This window comes from Eschrichtius robustus, chromosome 2 (assembly GCF_028021215.1).
Source record: "Eschrichtius robustus isolate mEscRob2 chromosome 2, mEscRob2.pri, whole genome shotgun sequence".
Classification (NCBI taxonomy): domain Eukaryota; kingdom Metazoa; phylum Chordata; class Mammalia; order Artiodactyla; family Eschrichtiidae; genus Eschrichtius; species Eschrichtius robustus.
Window position 1 is genome coordinate 175,020,537 of NC_090825.1, and position 25,768 is coordinate 175,046,304.

The 25,768-nt window shown below is 57.7% G+C and overlaps 1 protein-coding gene and 1 long non-coding RNA gene across 2 annotated transcripts; one reads left to right on the forward strand and one right to left on the reverse strand.

Annotated features, from left to right (window-relative positions):
• The first annotated feature begins 466 nt into the window (after positions 1-466).
• NDUFA11 (NADH:ubiquinone oxidoreductase subunit A11) lies at positions 467-6,762 on the forward strand. The gene is made up of 4 exons (XM_068535019.1): positions 467-843; positions 4,835-4,927; positions 5,037-5,159; positions 6,580-6,762. Exons 1-4 carry the CDS (start codon positions 747-749, stop codon positions 6,690-6,692), a joined length of 426 nt encoding a protein of 141 aa, XP_068391120.1. The 5' UTR covers positions 467-746; the 3' UTR covers positions 6,693-6,762.
• Positions 6,763-9,697: 2,935 nt separating this feature from the next.
• On the reverse strand, positions 9,698-17,177 carry LOC137759103 (uncharacterized). The gene is made up of 4 exons (XR_011073036.1): positions 17,066-17,177; positions 10,928-11,013; positions 10,664-10,746; positions 9,698-9,906 (listed from the first exon to the last, which is right to left on the reverse strand). It is a non-coding gene; the product is annotated as an uncharacterized lncRNA (long non-coding RNA).
• Between the last annotated feature and the right edge of the window lie 8,591 nt (positions 17,178-25,768).

A 25,768-nucleotide genomic window follows, 5' to 3' on the forward strand; every position in this document is an offset into this window, starting at 1 on the left:
TAGGCAATCGTACAGCTCCGGATTGGTCAAGTGCCCTTCAGGTTATGTTTGGGCTCTGGCCACGCCCCAAGCCTAGAGCATTCTTCATCCCGCCCAGGGGTTGGACTAGCCACAAACTGGGCACAGACCACATCGCGCTAAGAATCCGAGCACTGGGATTGGACACTTTCGCGTTAAGCCCCTGAACCTGACCACGCCCCCAAATAGTCGCACGCTGTTCGGACTCCGGCTTAAGACTGGCCACTGGGCGTGACCAAGCCTCCCCACAGATTCTGGCGCTGGGAGTGGCCACATCCCGCCACGTCCCGCCCCATAATGACGTCTCTCTCCTATGAAGTGGAGTACGGCCCCGCGGTCTCGTTTGTGCATGTGGATAGGCCTAGTACCTTTGATAGTCCCGCCCCTAGTTAGGCCCCACCTCCGGGAGTCAAACCATTCCTAACCCAGGACCTTCTGAACTGAACTAGCGACATCTGCCTTCACTGATCCTGGTCGACCTCAGTTTCCCCCTCCAGAAATCGGCCAGCGCTGCGCGCGCTCTTCCTTTACGCCAGTCCCGATTCCAGCGCTTGAGCGCGACCCGTGTCCACGTCCGCGGCGCTCAATAAAGTTGCTCGCTTGTTGCCGTCCCGCCCGCAAGAGAGGCTGAGCGCGCCGCCCAGGAAGTCTCGCGAGAGTCAGTGGTGTCCGCCCTTGGGCGCTGGGAGTTGGGGCGTCTTGCGGTGCGGGGCCCGGGGTGTTCCGTCATGGCTAAGAGGCTTCTTCACCAGTACTGGGACATCCCCGAAGGTACCGAGTGCCACCGCAAGACCTACGCCACCACCAGTATCGGTGGCGCCACTGGTGAGCGCCCGTCGGGTCCCCAGGGCGGAGGGCGCAGGGAGGCCGTCGGGTCACTGGGGGCTGTCCGAGGGCGTCCTGGAGGGGCTGAGGATCTCGCGGGGTGGCAGTGGCCATCGTCGGGGTGTCTGGGGCGGCCTTGGGACGCTGGGGGCTCTCGTACAAGATAGACTTTGTGGGGGTGTCGGACTAACTCACAGGGCGCAGAGAGGTCATAGGGTCACTGGGAGCAGTCCGAGGGGGTCCCATGGGGGCTGGGAATCTCGCGGAGTGGTACGTGACCATCGTCGGGGTGTCTGAGCCGGCCATGAGGACCGCTGGTGTGAGATAGACGTTGTGGGGGGATGGGTGTGACAGGGTTGGAGGGCCCTGGGAGGTCGTGGTACATGTGACAAGCTGGTCACTGGGGTCGTCAAAATCCCTGGGTGCTGGCATTTTGAGGTTATTGTTGAAACGCTCACCAGGCTCTGGGAAAGTGATGGAGTGGGAAGTGGTGGAGTGGGACGGGGCCATTATCGGGGTCAAAGAAGCTGGTCAAAGGTTCTGAGACTTTACAACTGAGTGTCTTCGAGATAATTTGGGAGGATCGTGGGTTATTACTGAGGTGTCTGAAGGCAGAAGTTTGAGAAGGTTCTGGAGTGGGATGAGGTCTTTGTAGGATCCAGGAGACCTGGGTGGTCAGAGACATCTGAAACTTTTATTGGGGGCCACCAGAGGGGTCTTAGGGGCGCTGCGGAGATGCTAAATGAAGTGACTCAGCAGCTACCATAAGGGTAGCCTTGGGGGAATCTGAGGGGACCCACAGCCCTGGCAGTCCCCTGCAGGGGAGACCCTGGAGTCTCACCTCTTCTAGTCTCCTTCCCAATCTCAGTGTGAGACATAGGTATGATGGGTTTGGGGGCCACCTCTGTATCTCCAGCTCCTACAACAGGGCCTGGCAGAATTTGAGTCTGCACTGAGAGGCTTTGCATTAGGACCTAGTCATCGCTACCGTTTTCTGCATATTTAGTTAGAGTCACCATTATCATCTTCATTTCTCAGAGGCGGAAACTGAAGGTTAGAGAGGTGGATGAACTGCCCGGGGGTCTTTGGGAGCCGGGCTGCAAATCCCGGTCTGCTCCTGGGGGTGACTGGGGCAAGGAATGCGCCTCCAGGGTCCTCATGAAGAGTCTTCAGGAAGGCTGAAGGGGGAGCCCCAGGGGACGGGTTTTGTGGCGTCTGCTTGAACGGAGCCTGGAGGGGGCTTGTTGGAGGGTGTTTGAGGGGGTGCAGGTGGAAACCTTTGACAGAGGCACTATGTCGGGTGGTCGTGGAGAGACTCAGTTTTGGGGGTGGTCACTGGCTTCCAGGAGGCCTGCAGGGGCCCCAGGAGTCTTCGAGGGCGTCGCTGTGTGCGTGTGTCACTCACTCTGCCCGCCCGCATTTTCTCACTGACCAACTCCACTCAACACTCAGGACCTGGTTAAACGTGCTCCTGGATCCTCCCTCACCTCCCCGCTCCTTCCATCCCTGCCGCCCCTCAGCCCTCCACCCAGGGAACTCGTTTCACACTTGGCTTCCCTGGGATGGTGAGCCCCTGGAGGGCAGGGAGCCAGGCTCTAGCCCAGCCCAGCGCCCTGTGGGAACACAATAACCGGAGGAACAAATGAGTGAGGGAAGGAAGGGAGGAAGGCAGGGCAGTAACTAGGAATGAATGAATGAGTGACTTGTGAATGAATTAATGAGTGAGGGAAGGTACACAGGAAATGAGTGAATGAATGTATGCGGGCCCACAGTTACAGTTTGTGAATGAATGAACATGCACCGTGTCAGACGGTCACTTCAGGAGGCTGAGGGGGAACTAGGGGCTGGGGAGGGGCCTTTTGAGGGGGTGACGGGAGCCTGTGGAAGGGGCCGAGTCAGTAGAGACTCTCGAGTGCTGGAGAGGGTGGCTGCAGCGTCTGAGGAGTTAGGTGGGCTCCCGGGGGGGGGGGGGGGGTGGGCTGGCCCATCACCTGCTGAATGATTGCTGGGGGGAGGGGGCCAGTCCTTGACCCTGGGATAGTCCGGCGCCTTCCAGGTCATCTGCTCGCAGGTAAAGGACTTCTGAGGGGTCTTGGGATTGTGGGGCACTCTGTGTCCCACGTGGCCTGTGAACTGGGCGTCCCTCAGCCAGGACCGCAAGCAAATGGGGGTGGGGCCAGTCAGGTTCCCCCGCCAGGACTCACTGCCTGACTGGGTTTGGGAACCGTCACTGAATCTTGTCAGTGGTTCTTCTGCAGGGGGTCATAACTCCTCGTTCCTGGCCCAGCTCTGGAGATCATGCCTCCCCAGGTCCCAGGCAGGATGGGGAGCCCCTTCTGATTCAGCCTCTTTACAAGGTGGGGTTTGGGGGTGGGGACGTGTGACAGAATGACTGAGGAAGGGGGTTTGTTGGGCCAGGGCAGGCCGTGCAGGCTTGGGGGAGCCCCAGACTCCGGCCCCGTCCCCCCTTCCCAGCCTTCAGCCGCTCTGAGGGGAGCAGGGACACTAGGGTTCATCGTGGGATCAGGAGGGATTCGATCTGGAGAGTCCCCAGGCGGGCGCCTTGCGTGAGGGAGCCTTCTGTATATGTGGCTCTTTTCCTGTCGTCCCTGGGGCTCAGTTTCCCTGTCTGCGAAGTGGGGTGGCCGTCTTGGCCCTCCTCGGGGTTGCTCTCAAGGTTACCCCCGCTGTGCAGTGTGAAAAGTTCCCCACAGCTCTTGTGAGCTGAACCCCAGCCAGGGCTGGGGGGGAACGCTGCTCAGCCAGGAAGGTCACGTGAGGGCTGCACGCAAGCTGTGAGGTCTCCAGAAGCTGCAGGCTTGGGGACCTGGCGGGGCCCACATCCCTGGGGCATCGGTGAAGGTGGCGCTTGGCCTTTGGGTCAGACCCTTCTGGCTTCCAGGCTGCTCTGCCAGGTGGCATCGGGCAAGTTGCTCTGCCTTTCTGAGGACACCCCCCGCCCCGCCACGAAGCAACGGATCAGAGGGGACTGAGCCCATTGGGCCCCGAGGAGGGTGAATGGGGCGGTGGGTGCCCTTGCCGCCCTGCAGGTGGCAGTTGTGTTTTGTCTGGGGTGGGCTGGCCCCAGGAGGTCTGTGCTGGCGGCCTGCTCACCCTGGTGGTCTGTCGGGAGAGGATGGGTGCATTGTCTGCCCCGAGCAGGGTCAGCTGGAGGGTGGGGAGCCCCGTGTTGGAGCCAGCCAGCTGGGCTTTGGTCTAATGTCCACCGAAGAGGGTCTGGCTGGGGAGGCTGCCTGAGGCTGCCCCAGCCTTACCCCAGGCCCCCACACACAGCCCAGGTCAGCGTTCCCTCAGGATGCCCCAGGCTAGGACCTCGGGCCTGGCCGCCCACCTGGCACTTGGCTCCAGGCCTGGCCCCCACCAGGGCCCCTCACACGTAAAAGCCAACGTCAGGGGCAGGGCAGCCGGGGCGGCGGCAGAGATGTAAGAGCTGACGAGAGTAGCAAGGCTGAGCCAGCCAGGGGCGAGGGACGGGCCCGGCGGTGGCGAGGAAGAGGCGTGGTGGCCCTGGAGCGAGCCTCCAAGCCTCTGCTAAGGAACCCTGGGCCCTGTGGGAGGATGGAGCCTGGCATGGGAGTGGGGAGCAGGGCCAGGGTGCCGGCGCAGCCACCAAGGCCACCAAGGCCCCAGCCCATCCTTGCGGAGGCCGTGTGCTGGGCTGATGCCCTGCGGGGGGCCAGCGAGGGCAGGGGGATGCAGGTGGCACTCTGCAGGCCTTGGTGGGGGGATGCCTGGGGGCTGGAGGGGGCGGGTGAGAGCCCAGGACTCGGAGCCAGGTTTGGGCCCCAGCTCATCGACTGTGGGACCCCGGGTGAGCCCTGAAACAGCCCCTTCTGGGCCAAGCAGTGGCGCCAGGAGCCGCCTTGGTGGCTGCCGTGAGGACGAAGGGAGCAGTCACTGTGGGATGGGGAGGGGCCTGCCCCCAGCCAGGGCCCGGGTCTGACTCCCTCCCCGCCCTCTCTGCCCACAGGCCTCGTTGTCTCCGCCTACAGCGTGGCGCTCCAGACCCCGGCCTCCTTCCTGGACGGAGTGGCGAGGACAGGGCGGTACACGTTTACCGCAGGTGAGCGAGCGAGCCCGCCCGGCGACTGGGCTTCTTCGGGGGCCCTCCCGGCGCTGGTCTGGGCCCCTGACTCAGACTCAGGGCCCATCCCTCCCCTCTGCCCCTACAGCCGCCATCGGTGCCATATTCGGCCTCACCTCCTGCATCAGTGCCCAGGTCCGCGAGAAGCCTGACGACCCTCTCAACTACTTCCTCGGAGGCTGCGCCGGAGGCTTGACCCTGGGAGCGCGCAGTGAGTGAGCCCGCGCCCCTGACCTCTGCCACCCCTCCTCCCTCTCTTGTCTCCTGGGCCTGGGCCCGGTGGGGGCGGCGGGCAGGCAGAACGCGTGTCCAGCTGCGGAGCCGGCTGTTGCCCTGAGAGCTCCCAGCACCTTTGAATCTTGGCCACCGGCTAGCGTAGCAGTGGTTTCAGCTGCTGCTGCCCAGACAGCTACCGCGCGCCCACCTCGCCACACCCTCTCGCCTTCCCGTGGCTGCCTGTGACACTTGGCATGGCCCCCGAGGCCCCGCGCGCGGACTGTTCCTGTCCCCTCCCTGCCCTCGCCGCCTCGCTCACTCTGCTCCAGCCCCGTGGCCTCCTTGCTGTGCCCCCTGCACACCAGGCACGGTCCTGCCCCAGGGCCTCGGCATGGGCTGTGCCCTCTGCCTGAACACCCTTCCCCCAGATGTCAGCACGGCGGCCCCTCTCGCTGTTCTAACCCCCCACGTACGATCCAAGGCGTGTGATCCTGGCCCCCACCCGCCCTCGCTTCGTATCTCTCTCCTCTGTCTGCCGCGTCTTGTCAGAGAACACGAGGTCGCCGCCTGTCTCCCCCGCCGGCCCCTGAGCACGCACGGAGTAGGTGGGGCTGGCCTTGGAGCTGCCGCCCCTCTCCCAGCACCCAGGGCCCTGCAGGGGAGCCGCTCTCACCATCCCCACTTTACAGATGCAGGGACTGAGGCTCCGAGGGGGCATGAGGTGGCCCGAGGGCACCCGGGAAGCAGGAGTTAGGATGCCTCCCTAGTGGGAGGTGGGCCGGGCCCCAGGCCAGCCTTGCACAGTGGAGCCGCCTGGAATAGGAAGCAGACGGCTCTGCTCGCCTGGGCGGGGCGGGGTGCGCGGCAGGCGGAGGCCACACGCAGATAAACCGCTGGGCCTGGGGCCCAGCAGCCCGGGAGTGCTCCATGGACGGTTCCAGCTGGGCAGAGAGGGAGGATGCCGAGGAAGAAGGCCCGCGCCCTCCTGGCCTTCGCTTCGAGACCTTGGCTGGGGTCTGGGTTTGACCAGCGCCCCTGAGCCTGCGATGGGGGTGTGAGCCCTGCGCCCAGCAGGCAGACCCCCTCCCTGCGGCCGCTCTCAGGCCACAGGCGTCTTGTGTTCTCCGCTTCCCGGACCACAGGGTAGGCTCAGCCAGGACACGAGCTGAGACCAACCAACACGCCATCCGTCCCCTCCCGCCCCCGGACCCAGCAGCCTGGACTGCTGCCTCCCTCCTCCCTCGTCCCTGCCTCAGTTTCCACGCCCGTCTTCAAAGGCCGGGGGCCTGGGGGCTCGTCCCGGCCACCCGAGCTTGGAGTGGGGGCCGTCCTCTCGCGGTCACTGCCGGCGCCCCGGGTGGGCATGGGTGAGCCACCCGCGTGCGTGCCTGACGCCAGCCTCCCCGCTCTCACAGCCCACAGCTACGGGATTGGAGCTGCCGCCTGTGCGTACATGGGCATTACGGCCGCCCTGGTCAAGATGGGCCAGCTGGAGGGCTGGAAGGTGTTTGCAGAGCCCAAGGTGTGAGCCCTGCCGCCTCCTGGGACTTTGGGCAGGTTGAAATTCGTCTAAAAATAATAAATTGTGTGTATGTCTGTGTGAGTTTCCCCTGCTCCGTTGTTCTCTGGGGTGCAGCCCTGTCCGGGGAGGGCTGGGTGACAGGCCAGCGCTGGTGAGGGCCGCAGGGCGGATGCTGGAGGAGTGAGGAAGCGGCAGGAGATACGGCGTCTGGGTCTGTGCCTGACGGGCCCGGAGGAGGGAGCAGGCGTCGGGCAGGGGCCCGCGGGCCTCGGCCTGTTCTCTTGGTGGGCGGGAGCCCATGGGGGGCGGGGGGGCGGAACTGGGCCCTGCTGCCCACAGCCCTTCCTACGGCCCCCCCTGCAGGCCCCTCTCTGGGCCTCCCCCCAAAGCCAACAGCATGTGGAAAACACGCCCAGGCCCCATGCACGGCCTGTTTCCAAATTCCTGGGTGTTGGAGCAGAGAGCCCTGGACGGCCTGGCCCCGGAGCCTTGTCCCCGTCCGACAGGTGGGTGACAGGCCACCGGGAGCCCTCAGGGCAGGCGCCCACGGCAACAACGAGAAGAGGGACTCGAGGTCCCCGCCCGCTGCTGCCTGTCAGGTCTGGTGATTTAGGTGGCTCCGGAATGCTGGCACGGCCTGGTCCCGGGCGTTCTGCACAACTGGCTCAGTTCTTCCTGGAAGCCAGAAAGGAAGGCCCGGCATGTTCCAGCATACCTCGATGGGCCATAAATTAGGGCTCTCCGGGCCCCACCCTAGGGAGCAGGGTCGGGTGAGGGTGGGGTCAGGTCCTGGCAGGGGTCTGGGCGCTGCAGGTGGCCCGGGGGCGGCAGGAGCGGGCCAGGCTGGTCGCAGCCCTCACGCACCCCCTCCCTGGTGTGTGGCCCGTCCCTCCTTCCCCTTCCTCCTTCCTCTTCCTCCTCTCTTGGGGGCCTGGATGTGGTTGAAAGCCAAGCTTGGAGCCTTGCTTTCCTCCTTTGTCCACCCCAGCTAATAGCTCATCCGGGTGTTAAGCAGAGCACAGGGCCCCAGCCCCACGGCCATTGGCTGGGCTGGCCTCACCGCCATTTCCTTATGTCCCCAGTCGCCATACAACCATTCAGGTCCCTCCCAGCCCAGGCCCCTCAGCCTCCCCACCTGCCACACTGAGCCTCTCCACGCTGACACGACCCCTCGTCCAGCATGCCCTCCAGGGAGTGGACGCCAGCGTCCACATGCGGCCTGGGACCGGCCACCGGCTCGGGGTCGCGTCCAGGCCTAGCTACCCGAGCCTGGACTTGGGGGTCTTTGAGAGAGGGTGGAGATGCCCCACCGGCCCATGGACTGGGAGGGGAGGGCCCAAGAGGGCTCTGGGCTCCCAGACCTGCGTTCGAAACCCAACATTTGGTTCTTTCCTGGCTCTGTCTTCAGTTTCCCCACCTGGGAAGTGGGGATGACCGGGTCCCTCCCTCAGAGATGTTCCCTGAAGAGGGAAAATAGCTACACCCCATGGAAGCGCCCTTTCCCTGCCCTCTAGGCGGCGGCCGGGGTCCCCTGCTCCTGCACCAGCCTGGTCTGTCCCTGCGGTGGCTGGCAGGGGACGGAGCCCACCATGCTCGGTCCACCCCAGGTCCCCGGCACTGTGGCCCTGCCCCGACCGCGGAGAAGTCAAGTTCCATCCCTGCTGCCTGCCTCTCCCTCCTTTCACGGCTTCCCGCCTGTCCCGCCCCCCTGCCTGTCCCGCCCCGGGGCAGCAGGGGCGACAGGTTCTCTGAGTTGGTGGCAAGTTGGTAGCGTGGCCCCGTCGTCACCGTAAATAGGGCCTGTGATCGTCATCGGGGCCGCCAAGGGCTGGAGCCGGGAGGACCTGTTCAAGGCCCTGCAGCTGGTCACTTCCCAGCCCCCGCACAGCAGTAGCTTCCAGAACCAGATCTACCCAGGCCCCCCCTCCCCCCTACACCCTTCCTCAGCCCCCACTGTCCTGAAGCCCAAACCCTGTGCCGGGTCCAAGGGCCCACGGAGCGGAGGAAGAGCTCATTCACGGCCAGCCAGCCCCAGCCCACCTCCAGGCCTCGGTTTTGCCCTCTAGCTCAGGCCAGGGCCGTGCTGCCGCCCACCCAGCCCTTTGCGGGCTGGCGGCCAGTGTTGGGGCAGTGCCCCCAGCAACGGCCCAGGCCCCCCCAGAATGGGGCAGGAGGGAGCAGCTGCTCCCCGGGCTCCAGGCAGCCCCAGACCCCTCAGCCGTTATGTACTAGGCTGTGAGGGGCCCGCATCACCCCACACACAGGCCCCGGGGGCACGGCCCCTGTCCAGCGGATCCAGTTCCCCTCCTCCTCGACCTGGAACCCCACATCCTGCCACAGCAGCCCCCACTTGGGGCAGTGGAGGACCTTTCCAGAGACACTCATCCCCCGCCTCGACGAAGCCACCCCCAGCCCCAGACAGTCTGGACTAGCGAAGGGAGGGGCCAATAGGAGGGCTTCCTGGACGAGGCAGAGAAGGGAGGACCTGGGCATGAAGAGGTCTTTCCAGACGTGCACAAAGGGGAAGGGTGTCCCAGGCAGAGGACAGAGCAAGATCAAAGGCCTGGGAGAGGGCACAGCAGGTGAGCGATACAGGCCTGGGGGCAGTGGTGGGGCGCTCCCTCCCCGAGGACCCTAGCCCTGGGGACACTTGCCAGTGGGGACAAAGCTGCAAGGACTGACCCAGCCCTCCAGGCCGGGCCGGGTCTCTGAGCTCTTTGCAAGCCGAGAAAATGTGAGCCATCTAAGTAAGACAAAAGGAGAAAACCCTTCGAGCACTTGCCATCTGCCAGCAGGGCCCATTTGTCGATGGTGATGTTGCTGTCATTTTGTGGGCTTGTTGAATCCTGACAACAGCCCCGGGAGTGAGCTCTTCACATTAGTCCTGTTTTACAGATGAGGAAACTGAGGTGCCAAGAGGTGACGTCACAGGGCCCGGCTCACAGCAGGCACTCAGTGTTAGTTCTTTATTTTTTTTATTTTATTTATTCTTTTGGCCTCACAGCACGGCATGCGGGATCTTAGTTCCCCGACCAGGGATCAAACCTGCACCCCCTGCATTGGAAGTGCAGAGTCTTAACCACTGGACCACCAGGGAAGTCCCCAGTGTTAGTTCTTTTATTATTATAGCTATCGTCGGCAAAGACTTCCCATGTGGTCGCCGTGGCAGGAACAAAAGCAGCCCAGTGGGACAAGGGAGGTGTTCTCGCGGCCAAGTGATCTTAAAAGCAAAATTATACCGTCACAAATTCCTGTAAAAAGTTATGTTGGACGTGGGCTGGAGGACACACAACGCTATCGAGGAGGCCCCACAGGCCTGCCGTTTGCCCCTGCTGGACCTGGAGGCTGGTCCTCTGCCCTCTCACCCCTTTTCACACCCTTCTGCCTTCAGAGCCCATCCTGGGTCTGCCCACATCTCACTCCCTCCGCAGCTCCCACCCGGGTCCGGCCCCCATCAGCACCACGTGGACCCAGGTACTCACCCCCATCCTGGTCTCCGGCTCCACCCTCGCCCCCAGTCTGTCCTCCCCACAACAGCCAGTGGCAGCACCAGAGTCAGGTCACGTCCCCACTCTGCCCACAGCCCTCCAGGGCTCCCACCTCCCTGGGGGTAAAAGCCCAAGTCCTCCCCGTGGCCCACAAGGTCCTGCACGACCTGCCCTGTCCCCTCCCTGCCCTCCCCTCCTCCCTCTCTCCCCCTCGCTCACTCTGCTTCAGACACACAGGCCTCCTCACTGTTCCTCCAACACGCCAGGCACAGTCCTGCCCCAGGGCCTTTGCACGGGCTGTGACCTCTGCCTGGACCTCTCTCCCCGCAGATGTCCCCTGCAACTCGCCAACTCACCTCCTTCAGTTCTCAGTTCAAATGTCACCTCCTCATTGAAGCCTCCCTGACACGCCACTGAAATGGTGCCCCGCCCAGCCCACAGTGCCCCACACACCGTTTACCCTCTTCTCTTTTTGTCCATCACACTTACCAGCTTCCAAATCCCCCATCATCCTCCTGTGTACTGTTTAGTGGAGCATGGGACACATCCTGGTTGTTATGTCAGCACCCAGCCTAGGAACACAGCAGGGCTCTGTAAATGCGTGGCCCAGCCCTGCTCTGGGCGGGGTCCCACTCACTTCACCCCCATAGTTGATGGCTGCTGTGGGGTGGCGGGAGGCGGGGACAGGTAGGAACCGTCCGTGTTGTGAGGGTCTCGGAGGCAAGACTTAACAAGTGTTTTCCAAGCACCTACGTGTGTCAGGCGGAGACTCGGGCCTGGGATCCCATCAGCCAGCAAGACCGACGAGGCCCCTGCCTTCCTGGAACTCAGCCTTTGGTCTGGAGGAAGAAATAGTAAAACAGTAAAAAAAAAAAAAAAAAAACAGTAAAATGAGGAAACATGTAAATGAATAAGAGTGATTTACACAAAACCGTGCTCGAGAGAGAAAACCAAGGTGACGCAAAACCCAGCCAGAGAGAGGAAGGGCCAAAGCCTGGCATGTTCCCAGGTGGACACAGCAAGTCAGGGCAGACACCTTGGAATCCATCCTGCATCCACCATAGCAGGCGCTTCGGGTCCTGGCCCGTCTGAGCACCCCGGAAAGGGCTGCTCCAGGAGGGAGCAGGGGCCCTGAGTGCCTCGGGGCACCCACTGCCACGCCCACAGGGTCCTCACACCAAGGGGAGGGTTAGAACGAGCGAGAAGGAGACTGGAGGGTGGAGTCTCGGGGAAGGGAGAGCCGAGGGTTCCTGCCTGGGTTCTGGTGGGGGTGTGAGGCCCCGGCCCACCCTCACCACCCCACCCTCGAAGCCCGAAGCCGGGTTAGTCGTCGCTGCAGGGCTCTGGAAGTGGGGGGCAGAGCTTTGCCCCCTCTCACCTTGTCTGGCTCGAAATCCAGGGCTCAGAACCCAGGGGGAACCCCCAGTGCCCGGGATACAGGCCATCTCCAGCATCCTGGGCCAGAGAGTGACTGCCTGTGGGGAAACTGAGGCACGCAGCAGCCACAGGGCTGCCCGGGGGCCTCCAGCAGCTCCCCTCCAGTCACCCACCCTCCGTTCCTCCACTCTGGCCCTCCTTGGATTTGGCATCCAGAGAGGTCTGGCTGGGCCCCCAGCCCCGCATTGGCACTCACAGGTCCCTCCTCGGAGCCAGCCACGCCTCCCAGGGCCTTCCCGGAACGCTGGGTGGTCGGCCCAGGTGTGAGGGGCTCAGTCAGGCCTGACCCCAGACCGGCCAACATCTCACCTCCGGGGTCCCCGCGGGCTCTGAACACTCCGGATGCAGAGCAACAAAGGTGTGAGCCGGGGGGTGGCCAGGCTCCGGGGGCCGAGGGAGGCTTTCAGCCCAAACGGAGCAGCTGCAGGCAAACCCATGGCCTGGCCTAAAATTCCCCCCACAAATCCACCTTCTTTTAAAGTCCATCCAAACGCTTTTATTTTGCCCTTTTTTTTTTCACAGCAGCCTTTTTTTCTTTTTAAACTTTTTGGCCGTGCCTCTCAGCATGTGGGATCTTAGTTCCCTGACCAGGGATCGAACCCATGCCCCCTGCAATGGAAGTGTGGAGTCTTAACCACTGGACCGCCAGGGAAGTCCCCACAGAAGTCTTTTTAAAATGTGTTTTACAAGTTTTTTTTTTTTTTTTCAATAGGTAAAACAGACTCAGGCCACACAGTATAAAATATACCAAAGGGTGTTCAGGAAAGACACCAGCCACCCAGCCTCCCCAGAGCCCGCTGGCCGGTTTCTTGTTTCTCCTTCCTGCAGTGTTTCTCACCCAAACAAGCGCATCTGTATATTTTTCCTTTCCCCTCACAGAAACGGCATCACACTGTCAGTCCCAGCTGTTTTGCAACCCATCCGATTTCCTCCCAACAATAGGTCCCAGATTTCTTTCCATTAAGAAGTGTCTCTGGCCTTTTAACGGCTGTGTAATATTCCCTCCTGTGGCTGAATTGTTTGTTATCTGCGTTAAAGCACATTCCCTGGTATAAACAGCGATGTGATGCAAAACCTGTAATGAGAGTCACTGTGCATGTGGGTCAATATACTCACACCCTTCCTGAAAAATTTTTTTTTTTTTTTTTTGGCCGCACACCGTGGCATGCAGAACTTCCCCAACCAGGGATCGAACCCACGACCTCTTCAATGGAAGCGTGGAGTCTTAACCAGGACCACCAGGGAAGTCCCTGAAAGTTTTTTTAAGTAATAAACTTGATATTTTTAGAGCAGTTTTAGGCTTATAGGAAAATTAAGCAGAAAGCGCAGAGTTCTCATATAGCACCTTGCTCCCCCAGCGGGCAGGCACCGTTTCCCCTATTATTAACGTCTTATGTTAATGTGCTCCATTTGTCACATTTGATGAACTAATACTGATACATTGTTATAAACTGGAGTTCATAGTTGGCATCAGGGTTCACTCTTTTTTTTTGGTTATCTAAAGATATGATTTTTTTCTGTTGAAGTATAGTTGATTTACAACGTTGTGTTAGTCTCAGTGTACAGCAAAGTGATTCAGTTATATATTCTTTTTCATATTCTTTTCCCTTCTAGGTTATTACAGGATACTGAGTATAGTTCCCTGTGCTATACAGTAGGACCTTGTTGTTTATCTATTTTATATTTAGTAGTGCGTATCTGTTAATCCCAAACTCCTAATTTATCTCTCTTCCCCTTTCCCCTTTGGTAACCACAAGTTTGTTTTCCATGTCTGTGAATCCATTTCTCTTTTGTCAGTAAGTTCATTTGTATCATTTTTTTAGATTCCACATATAAATGATATCATATAGTATTTGTCTTTTGCTGTCTGACATACTTCACTGAGTATGATAATCTCTAGGTCCATCCATGTTGCTGCAAATGGCATCATTTCGTTCTTTTTTTTATGGCTGAGCAGTATTCCACTGTATGCATGTATATACCGTATCTTCTTTATCCGTTTATCTGTCGATGGACATTTAGGTTGCTCCCGTGTCTTGGCTGTTGTAAACAGTGCTGCTATGAACATTGGGATATGGGTTCATACTTGGTGGTGTATATTCTATGGGTTTGGACAGATGTGTGACGACAGGTATCCACCATTATATCATCATGCAGGGTAGTTTCACTGCCCGAAAAATCCTCTGTGCTCCGGCTACTCAGCCCTCCTTCGGCCACCCCTGGCCACCACTGATCCTTTTCCTGTCTCTGTAGTTTCGCCTTTTCCAGAATGTCCTGTAGTTGGAATCAAAGTCTGTAGCCTTTTCAGATCAGCTTCTTTCACTTAGTAACGTGCATTTAAGCTTCCTCCATGACTTGTCATGGACTGATAGCTCATTTCTTTTTAGCACTGAATAACATTCCCATTGTCTGGATGTGCCACACTTTGTTTATCCGTTTACCTGCTGAAGGACATCTGAGTTGCTTCCAAGTTTTGGCAATTATGAATAAACCCGCCATAAATATTCATGTGCAGGTTTCTGTGTGGACGTCAGTTTTCCACTCCTTTGGGTGAATTCCAAGGAGGGTGAGTGCTGGGTCCTATGGTCAGAGTACGTTTCATTTTGCAAGAAACCGCCAAACTGCCTTCCAGAGCGGCTGGACCATTTTGCATCCCAGCAGCAATGAACCTGAGTTTTGTTGCGTCACATCTTCTCCAGCGTTTGATGTTGTCAGTGTTCCAGATTTGGGACATTTCAGTGGGTGTGTAGTTGTACCTCACTGTGGTTTGTTTTTTTTTAATTTGTTTATTTTATTTATTTATTTTTGGCTGCGTTGGGCCTTCGTTGTTGCACGCACGGTTTCTCTAGTTGCGGAGAGTGGGGGCTACTCTTCGTTGTGGTGCACGGGCTTCTCATTGCAGTGGCTTCTCTTATTGCGGAGCACGGGCTCTAGGCAGATGGGCTTCAGTAGTTGTGGCACGTGGGCTCAGTAGTTGTGGCTTGCAGGTTCTAGAGCACAGGCTCAGTAGTTGTGGCGCACGGGCTTAGTTGCTCTGCAGCGTGTGGGATCTTCCCGGACCAGGGCTCGAACCCGTGTCCCCTGCGTGGGCAGGCGGATTCTTCACCACTGCGCCACGAGGGAAGCCCCCTCGTTGTGGTTTTAATTTGCCTAAATGTTTAGATAAACCTTTGTTGGGCCTCCTGTTGGGAGCCAAGCATGGTTCCAACATCTCTTGTACGATTCAGGCTAGGAAGGAGGTGCTAGTACCCCATTTTGCAGATGAGGAAACCCAGGGTCACACAACAAATGGGGGTAGAGCCAAGACCCTGTGACTAACTCCAGAGCACTTCCACCTGCAGTGTCCGAGGCCCTGTGCTGGGCACTAGGGACGTAGCGATGACCAAGACAGACCCAGTCTACCCTCCCAAGGCTCACAGTCCAGTGGTGGACACGGACACGTGAGCAGGCAGTTATAGCTCGTGCTGACCAGGGCTGTAATGTGGTTGCACAGGCACAGCGCAGGGGGGACCCAGAGGAGGCACCTGACCTGGCCTGGGTGTCCAGGGAGAAAGGGGTACTGAAGCATGTATAGGAGCTTTCCAGGAGAAGGAGAAAAGAGCAACCCAGGCCAGAGGAACAGCATGGAAGATGGCTCAGAAGTAAGAGGGAAAGGGACGTGGCCAAGAGCACCGACTCTGGTGGGAGAAGGTCCTACGTTCCAGTCCCAGCTCTGCCACTGGTGGCCAGTCAGCCCCTTCTCCCGGCCTCGGTTGCCACTCCGCAGCGTAGCTTGGCTGTGAGGATTCAGTAACCCCCATGGGTACCACACTGGGCCAGGCAGGCACGTGGGGAACCAGAGGGTGGGAGGAGGCCAGGAGGGCCAGAGCAGCACCCCCTCCGCCCCGCCCCTGAGCATCTGGAACTCGGGGGCCCAGGAGGACCTGGCCTGGGTGGTGGTGGAATCAGGTAAAAGCATCCAGAGATGCAGTCCCTGGTCTCCCGTCTCAGTGCAAAAGGAAATGGCAGGGTGCGGTGGGGGTCTGCTTCCTGCCCCTGCCCCAGGCCAGACCCCTGGTGGGCAGGGACCCCCCCCCCCCCCCCCGCCCTCACTCACCGTCTAGTCCCCATTAGTGAGGCCGCCAGCTGCGGGAGCCTCAGGCCCAGGTGTTCCCTGCCCACACTCTGCCCCAGTGACCATCACTAAAAATGAATAATGGGCGAAGCAGGCAGGACCTGGAGGGGTGGGGGTGGGGAAGAGAGGCCCCGAAGCTCCTCCCGCACCTCCTCCCCCAAGCAGTCCTCCCTCCACTCCAGCCCTGAGGAGCTGGGCAGGAGTCACCTCACCACCCAGCGCCTCCTGTGGCTTATCTAACCTCCTCGTAGCCTGCCTGCGCGGCGTTGGGGAGCTAAAGTTGTCAGATTAAGCAAATAAAAATACAGACGGCCGGTGAAGTTTGAACTCCCAATAGGCAATGTACCACGCAATACGTGGGATATACCTACACCAAAACATGATTAATTTTCTACCTGAGGTTCAGATTCAGCTGGATTCTCTCTGGCAGCCCTTTCCTGATCCTGCCTGGGTGAACAGCAGGCCTCGGCTGGCCTTCCTGCGTTATGGGCAAACACCCAGATGCTGATCCGCACTGACCGATCAGAGGGACCCCGGCCCCGCGGGACCCTGGGGGCCTCCCTGTCAGGTGTGTCTCCCTCTGAGGTGCTGGACCTGGGGCTCCGGGGGGCCTGGGATCAGGGCCCAGGTGTGGATGGGGGAAGTTGAGGCCGCATCTAGCTGCCAACCGCAGTGGACATATTTGAATTTGGATGCTGAAATTGTGGCTCTGAAGAGGTCTCTGGGGGAGAGGAAAGGGGGGGGGGCGTGTGCCCACCGCCCCCAAGTACCCACTGCGTGGGGTCTCTGTTGTGTCCCCCAGCCTTCAGCAAGGCTCCGATGGTGAGAGCACCGTCCCCGAAGCCCAGGTTCAAATCCCAACCCTGCCCCATGCGAGTTGTGAGAACACCAAGTGTTCTCTCCGTGCCTCAGTTTCCTCACCTGTAAAATGGGGATTAATAATAATACTGCTAATAATAGTACCGACTGTCGGGGTCATTGAGAGGATTCAATGCATTCATGTAACAGAGGAGCTTGGCCTGGCACAAAGTTAGTGCTCACTGAAGTGATGGCCTGTCCCGGCCTCCTGGCCCAGGAGGGAGGGGTTAAGCGGGAATCAGAGGCTAATTTTAGCCCTGATGACACCACCTGGCCGCCTGCCTTGTCCAAACATCCTCAGCCAAGCATGAGGTTCAAGGCGTCCCCCACCCCCCAACCTCTGACATCCAAGGAGCCTGTTTATTCATTCCTGTCGGCCAGAGCATTCCTCTCCCGCCTGCTGCCTGCCTGTGCCTGCCATACGGCTCCCTCCGAGCCCCATGTCGCCCGCCCCGTGTTGCCCAGGGTCAGGACCACCTCACCTGTAGGCCCCTTGGAGACAGCCCGTGGCCAGGGGCAGTCGGGGGTGGGCGCAGGGAAAAGGGTGGACAAGAGTCACTCCTGCTCCAAAGTCCAGCGTCGCCCGGAGTCTTTGTTTACAGTTCTCCGAGTAAGAGTCCAAGCTTCTGTCTGTGGGGACTCCCAGCGCCGTCATTTATTCAGCACCTATTTACTGAGTGCCAAGTCCTGCTGGAGACCCAGGCCTTGCCTCCACAGGACTCCCAGTCTTGGGTAAGGCAATGACAAGCCAGGAAACAGGAGAATTTTTCCACCGTGCTTAATATTGTTCATTCATTTGTTCATTCGAGACGTGTTTATTAAGGCTGTCCTGTATGTCAGGCACTGTTCAGGGTGCTTGGGGCTCAGCAGGGAACAAAGCAGACCAAGATCCCTCATGGAGCTGACATTCCGGTTGGGGAGAGAGGCAAGAGACAGTAAATCACAGAAATAAGTCAAATACATGGTCCAGTTAAATGGTAGTCATTGCTGTGGAGAAAAATAAAGCGGGAAAGGGGACGGGGAGTGCTGGCAGAGGGCAGTTAGAAATAAAGTGATTTGAGAGGGAGTTATTTGAGGGAATCAGGTGGCTGTCAGGGTAGAGGGAGTTCCAGGCAGCGGGAAGAGCACGTGCAAAGGTCCTGGGGCATGAACAGTGAGGACACGAGTTGGGGGAGATGCAGCAGAACCTGTGGGCTCTGCCTCGGGAATCGGTGGGGGCCACGAGAAGGTCCGGAGCAGAGGATGAGCCTGATGTGGCCTGACATTCTCCTGCCTGACTCTTCCCCTCGTTCTGAGGTCCATCCCCGGAACTGTCACCCTGCAGGCCGAGGGGCTGGGCCAGAGGCTGCAGCTGGTCTTTTGAGATCCAAGTGGCTGCAGGTGGGATTCCAACTGTAAATGAGGACTTCCGGGACATTTGGAGAGCCTGCACTGGGGGAAATTGCTGCTCTCTGGAGACCGCCAGTAGTGATGGGGGCAGGGGGGTGGGGGAATTCTGGGCACACCTTCCCCACATGGCATCTCCATATGCTTCCTGCAGGGCCGGGCCCGGTGCCCAGGTTGCCAGCATTCCTGGCTCAGTGTTTTGCCAGTGGAGGGACAGGTGTCTTAGAAAATTGGAAAACATCCTCCGAAAACAAACCAACAAAATGTATGCTCTTCTGGCTCCTTGTCCCGACAGATCTTCTCCGAACCGTTTTCTTTCTTGCAAAACACCTTCATTGGCTTTTCTGACCCCGAAACTGCCACATACACTCCACCAGACTTTCCAGGGAGAGAGAAAAGGCCCTTTGTTCTCGGCCCGCCCGCGTAGCCCCTGGAATTCTCTGTCTGGGCAGCAGCAGTGCACCTAGGCGCTATTGTTTTTTTCTCACAGGATTTTGCAACAGGCTTTTTTCCGCTCGACAATAGGTGGCCCTACAGCTTTCATTTCCAGAAATTGAAAAATGAAGTGTGTCCGGCCCCTACCTCCTCAACCCACCACAGGCTGAAATTTAAGCCCCATGAACCCGGCCGGGCTGGGGTGCCGGGGCAGGCAGACCCCAACGTGCCAGGGGGCCCGGGTGAAGAGAGGCTGGGGGCGGGCAGCACAGGGATGACAGGTTTCTGTCACCTTGAGTTCCCCCGCTCCCCTCTGCACACAGCAGTCCCCAGCACCATGACGCCGGGCAGGGAGAAGCCATATCCTTTAAAATACCATCAGAGGGGAAACTGAGACCCAGGCCTGTGGGTTTCCAGCCCCTGCCCACAATCCCGCCTTGCAGAGAAGGTGTGGGAGGATAATCACCTGAAGAGGATATTGGCATGGGCTCCGTTTTGCAGATGACACGACTGAGGCCCAGAGAGGCTATGCCACTCACCCAAGGTCACACAGCTGCCGGCCAGAGAGACTCCAAAGCTCCTGGAGTCAAGAGCTCTGAGGCCAGATGGCAGCCCAGCTCTGCCGCTTAGGGGCTGCAGGTGGATTCTGACGTTAAATGAGGCCTTCCTGAACATTCCAGAACCTTCTGGGGCTGGGGGAAATTGCTGCTTTGCCAAGGGAGACTGAGTTGGGGGCAGAGGTGAAGTCCAGGCACTCTCTGAGCCTCAGCGGACACCCGGGGACCCCTGTGATGCCTTTGACTGGAGCCAGGCCCCAGGATGGGGGTGGGGGGGCACTGGTGGGTGAGGTGGGCGGCTGCAGTGCCAAGCCCACCAGTGAGCCCGGGTCTGAGCCAGCCTCGCCGGGCCCATGGCTCCTCTGCCACGCACACCTCACACCTGGAGCCCTCCCCACGGGCTGGCTACAAGCCAGGATCTTGGGAGGCAGACGGGGCCCTCAGGGGACCAGGCCAGGGTTTCCTTGCAGGCTGGGGCAGGGCCAGTGGGTACAGTGTGGTCGCCACCTCCAACTGAGCTGATGCCTGGCAGCTGACTCCCTCTCTGTCTCCCTCTTTCTGGAAGTTTGTACGAGGCTCGGAGGGGAATGGGAACCCTCCTTGGGCCCCGGCCACCGGGGCCAACATCAGGAGACACCAGGGCACCCCTCCTCGTACCCAAGCACCATCCTGGTCCCACATCGCACGTGTGGTTCGTTTCTCACCCATCCCAGGCTGGGGCGGGGTTGGGGGCCTCCTCCTGAGCCGCCAGTTGCCCCTTGGCTCACAGCCTGAGGCCCCAGGGAGTGCAATTTCCAGCGGGCTGGCAGCTCCCTCACCCACCAGCCCAGGCTGAGCAACGCGCTAGGGGTCCGATGCGGGCAGAGGCCAGGGCTGGGGGCACAGACGGCCCCACCTCGCCCCCGCCATGCTGGTCCTCAGGTCAAGCCTGAGGTGGGGGGGGGTCCCTGGGGTCCCCCACTCTTGGCCCTGGCACCAACCTCTTTCCAGGGAGGCCCCACCTGGCATTGGCCAGGCGAGCCTCCCCCAGAGAGAGTCAGGAAGTCTCTCGGCTCTCTCTGGCTTTGGGCAGGGGCTTCCTCTGGCCCCCAAAGGCTGGACCCCAGGGCCTGGTGTTTGGTCCGGCCTGAGGCCAGGAGGCCTTGGTTCAAATGCCAGCCCCCTCCACTCCCACCCTGTGCTCCACTTCCCAGCTGTGTGAAGCAGGCAAAAATGTCAACAAAGTCTGAAATTAAATCGTAGGCAGGGGGCTTCCCTGGTGGCGCAGTGGTTGAGAGTCCACCTGCCGATGCAGGGGACACAGGTTCGAGCCCTGGTCCAGGAAGGTCCCACATGCCGTGGAGCAACTAAGCCCGTGCGCCACAACTACTGAGTCTGCGCTCTAGAGCCCGTGAGCCACAACTACTGAGCCCGCGAGCCACAGCTACTGAGCCTGCGTGCCACAACTACTGAAGCCCGCACGCCTAGAGCCCATGCTCCGCAACGAGAAACCACTGCAATGAGAAGCCCGCGCACTGCAACGAAGAGTAGCCCCTGCTCGCCACAACTAGAGAAAGCCCGCACACAGCAACAAAGACTCAACGCAGCCAAAAATAAAATTAATTAATTATTTTTAAAATGTAAAAAAAACAAAAATCGTAGGCAGAACAAGTGGATTTGAGGCCATAAAACTAAATGATGGGAGGGACAGTGGCAGGAGGACTCTGAGAAGGAGGATGTTAGGGGCGGTGGGGGGAATCACCGGGAGAGGACACGGTCAGGTGTGCCCCTTGGCCGCCAGGGGTGATATCTGGGCGGGGCCGGAACTCACTAGGCTGGTCCAGTGAGGGATTTGGATGGGCAGCAGGTAACCTGTGTTTCAGTTACACACATGGGTGTCATCACCAGTCCCTGTGAAGTGACAGGACTTGCTGGAGGGGTGCGGGTGGGCAGAGTGTCGGTGATCAGGAGCCCCAAATGCCCCCCATGAACCCCAGTCACCAACTTCCCCTTCTCTTCAGTCGGGATGAGGGCTCAGCTGGGACCGGGGCTCGGCTGGGTCGGGGCTCCGCCTGGCTACAGTTACTGACCACCCCCCACCCAGCCTCCTGTTGCCCCATGGAGCCAAGTTCAGGCTGTGACAGGCCTGTGGGAGGCTCAGGCAGGCGGGGTACGGAAAGATCCTCATCTGTGCCCTCCCCCACCCCCGGCTGCCCCTGCCCCAGCCTGCACCCCACCCACGACCTGGTGACAGATGGCTAGAACTCCCGGGGACTGTAGGGGTCTGGGAGTCCTGAGGTGCAGATGTGTGTGGAGACCACCCCCATCACCCAGCTGCCACACAGCGACAAGTGGGTCTGAAGCACAGGGCCCGGAAGTAGGTGGGAGAAGAGCAGCACCGGGGCCTCCCTCTGGCTGCAGACCCGGCCCACCAGGAGCTGTCAGACAGAGGCCTCCTGGAATCTTCCTGGCCCGGCCCCAGGGCAGATAAAGGCCCTCCTTGGCTCCTTTGGGGCATCTCAAAGCGCCGTTGAACAGCAACTCTTCCCACAGAGGAACCTTCCTGCTTGGATCCTCCCCTCGACGGGGAGCTCATTCCCTCTAGAGCCAGTAAGGGAGCATTGGCAGTGCTAGCACAGGCCCTATGTTATATAGGGGGAAACTGAGGCTCTGAGAAGGGCAGTCCCTCTCCTCAGCTCTCTCAGTGCGTTAAAGGCAGGACCAGGGTCCCCACCCAACATAGTTGCAGACAGAGCCAGCCAAACTCTGATCCCAAATGTGGAATAATAAGCAGTGCCCCGCCCACTGCCAGCCCTCCACAGGAGACCTGCTTTGGGGTTTTAAATCCTTGAGATACAGCCCAAGTTCTTTTTTCTTTTTTTTTTTTTTTAAGTGAATGGCGTTTTTTCTTTTTGTTTTTTGTTTGTTTGTTTTTTATTTTTGGCTGCATTGGGTCTTTGTTGCTGTGCGTGGGCTTTTTCTGTAGTTGCAACAAATGGGGGCTACTCTTCGTTGTGGTGCACGGGCTTCTCACTGCGGTGGCCTCTCATTGCGCACGGGCTCTAGGTGCACGGGCTTCAGTAGTTGTGGCGCGCGGGGTCAGTAGTTGTGGCGCACGGGCTCTAGAGCGCAGGATCAGTAGTTGTGGCACGCGGGCTTAGTTGTTACGCAGCACGTAGGATCTTCCCGGACCAGAGCTCGAACCCGTGTCCCCTGCATTGGCAGGCAGATTCTGAACCACTGTGCCACCAGGGAAGCCCCAGCCCAAGTTCTTACTCTCTCTTCCCCACTCTCGTGCTCTCCTGGCTTTTCTGTCTTCATGGGGCTGTCAGCCCAGCAGAGCTAATGACACAGGGTGGCCAAAGCTACGATGGGGGACACCAGGCAGCTGTGGGGGGCCAGAGGAGGGATCTGATTCAGCTCAGGAGACAGGGGAGGAATCTGGGGAGGCTCCCTGGAGGAGGTGTCTGCACTGAGCTCTGCAGGATGACTAGGGATTAACAAGGTGGGGGGGGGCGGCGGGGGGGGGAACGGGCAAAGAGTGTCCCTGGCAGAGCAGCTTGTGTAGCTGGAGACCCCGCTGTGCCCTTGAGATTCTGAGTGACCATCTCTGGACCTCAGGTTCCATATCGGCAGGGCGGCTGTGCGAAGGCTGAAGGCTTGCCCATCAAGGTTTGGCCTTGGGCTGAGGACACAGTGACCTTCATGAGTTATATTTTAATAAGTCACCAGATAATTCTGCCTGTCAGGAGCGAGCCATGGGTAAGGCTCCTCTGTAAATGTGTTACCACCCAACGTAAGTCCACGTGCCCAAGGCACAGTGAGGCCAAACAGTACCGAAACGTTGGAGTTTGGAGCAGAGAAATGTTTATCGCAGGGCCATGCAAAGAGACAGGTGGCTCGTGCCTTAAAAAGCCCAAACTCCTTGAAGCATTTCAGCAAAGCACTTCTAAAGGCCAGGTGAGGGAGGGGCCTGGTGCCAGATCATTTGTTCGTGCGTCTGTCCAAGTAGGTCAGGTCAAGGTCGGGTCACGATGTTCCTGTAAACCTCCAAGAAAACAAATGTTATTCTCTGTCAGGTCAGGTCACGGTCAGGCTATTCTGTATATTTCAAGCTATAGGCAACATCCTTTTACAAAAGGTGCAGTCAGTATGTCTAAGCACAGACAACAGGAGCACAGAGTTAAAGTAAAAGGTCAGAACTAAAATGGAGTCAGATTTTTCTTTTTAATGCTTTATTGCTGTAACTTAGATATTGTAAAAGGCACATATCTTAGGTTGTTGTTGTTGTTGTTTTTTTGGCTGCGCCCTGTGGCATGTGGGATCTTAGTTCCCCAACCAGGGATCGAACCTGCACCCCCTGCGTTGGAAGCGTGGAGTCTTAACCACTGGACCGCCAGGGAAATCCCGTGTCAGATTTTTTCTTTAAAGGGAACGCTATTTATTTATTTATTTTTGGCTGTGTTGGGTCTTCGTTTCTGTGCGAGGGCTTTCTCTAGTTGTGGCGAGCGGGGGCCACTCTTCATCGCGGTGCGCGGGACTCTCACTATCGCGGCCTCTCTTGATGCGGAGCACAGGCTCCAGACGCGCAGGCTCAGTAATTGTGGCTCACGGGCCTAGTTGCTCCGCGGCATGTGGGATCTTCCCAGACCAGGGCTCGAACCCGTGTCCCCTGCATTGGCAGGCAGATTCTCAACCACTGCGCCACCAGGGAAGCCCCCAGATTTATTTTTAATCAATATTTTTTTTAATTGAAGTATAGTTGATTTACAGTGTTGTGTTAATTTCTGCTGTACAGCAAAGTGAATCAGTGGTACATATATATGTACATTCTTTTTTTTTATATTCTTTTCCATTATGGCTTATCATAGGATATTGAATATGTTTCCTGTGCTAGACGGTAGGACCTTGTTGTTTACCCAGTCTATATATAGAAGCTTACATCTGCTAACCCTAACCTCCCACTCCATCCCTCGCCCAACCCACTCCCCTTGGCAACCACAGGTTTGTTCTCTATGCCCGTGAGTCTGTTTCTGTTTCATAGATAGGTTCATTTGTGTCATATTTTAGACCCCACATGCAAGTGAAATCATATGGTATTTGTCTTTCTCTTTCTGACTTACTTCACTTAGTATGATAATCTCTAGTTGCATCCATGTTGCTGCAAATGGCTTTGTTTCATTCTTTTTTATGGCTGAGTAATATTCCATTGTATATAGGTACCACTTTTTAAAAATTAATTATTTTTTTAACATCTTTATTGGAGTATAATTGCTTTACAATGTTGTGTTAGTTTCTGCTGTACATCGAAGTGAATCAGCTATACATATACATATATCCCCATATCTCCTCCCTCTTGCATCTCCCTCCCACCCTCCCTATCCCACCCCTCTAAGTGGTCACAAAGCACCGAGCTGATCTCCCTGTGCTATGTAGCTACCACTTCTTCTTTATCCATTCATCTGCCGATGGACATTTAGGTGGTTTCCATGTCTTGGCTATTGTGAATAGTGCTGCTATGAACATAGAGGTGCATGTATCTTTTCAAAATGGAGTTGTCCAGATATATGCCCAGGTGTGGGATTGCTGGATCATATGGTAATTCTATTTTTAGTTTTTTGAGGAACCTCCACACTGTTTTTCCACAGTGGCTGCACCAACTTACATTCCCACCAACAGTGTAGGAGGGTTCCCTTTTCTCCACACCTTCTCCAGGATTTGTTATTTGTAGACATTTTAATGGTGGCCATTCTGACGGGTGTGAGGTGGTACCTCACTGTAGTTTTGATTTGCATTTCTCTAATGATTAGCAATGTTGAGCATCTTTTCATGTGCCTATTGGCCATCTGTATTTCTTCTTTGGAGCAATGTTTATTTAGGTCTTCTGCCCATTTTCTGATTCAGTTATTTTGTTGTTGTTGTTGAGTTGTATGAGCTGTTTGTATACTTTGGAGATTAAGCCCTTGTTGGTCGCATCATTTGCAGATATTTTCTCCCAGTCTGTAGGTTGTCTTTTCTTTTTGTTTATGGTTTCCTTTGCTGTGCAAAAGCTTGTAAGTTTGATTAGGTCCCATTTGTTTATTTTTGTTTTTATTTCTCTTGCCTTGGTAAACTGACTAAGGAAACAGTGGAACAATTTATGTCAGAGAACGTTTTGCCTATGCTCTCTTCTAGGAATTTTATGATGTCATACCTTATGTTTAAGTCTTTAAGCCGTTTTGAGTTTAATTTTGTGTATGGTGTGAGGGTGTGTTCTAACTTCATTAATTTACATGTGGCTGTCCAGCTTACCCAACACCACTTGCTGAAGAGACTTTTCCCATTTGTATATTCTTGCCTCCTTTGTCAAAGATTAATTGACTGTAGGTGTGTGGTTTTATTTCTGGGCTCTCTGTTCTGTTCCATTGATCCATATGTCTGTTTGTGTGCCAATACCACGCTGTTCTGATTACTGTAGCTTTGTGGTATTGTCTGAAGTCTGGGAGGGTTATGCCTTAATATAGAGTCAGATTTGTTCTTCCCGGGACTTCCCTGGTGGTCCAGTGGTTAGGACTAGGTGCTTCCACTGCAGGGGGCATGGGTTTGATCCCTGGTCAGGGAACCAAGATCCCACATGCTGGTGGTGCACCAAAAAAAAAAGACTTGTTCTTCCCTGTTACAAATGGCCTGGGCTTCCCTGGTGGCACAGTGGTTGGGAATCCTCCTGCCAATGCAGGGGACGTGGGTTCGAGCCCTGGTCCGGGAAGATCCCGTATGCCGCAGAGCAACTAAGCCTGCATGCCACAACTACTGAGCCTGTGCTCTAGAGCCCGCGAGCCACAACTACTG

Excerpts from the sequence above, each read along its gene's own strand:
- NDUFA11 (XM_068535019.1), top strand. The coding sequence starts at position 747 with ATGGCTAAGAGGCTTCTTCACCAGTACTGGGACATCCCCGAAGGTACC. Across the intron at positions 844-4,834 it reads CAGTATCGGTGGCGCCACTG|GCCTCGTTGTCTCCGCCTAC; the intron begins GTGAGCGCCCGT and ends CTCTGCCCACAG. Across the intron at positions 4,928-5,036 it reads GCGGTACACGTTTACCGCAG|CCGCCATCGGTGCCATATTC; the intron begins GTGAGCGAGCGA and ends CTGCCCCTACAG.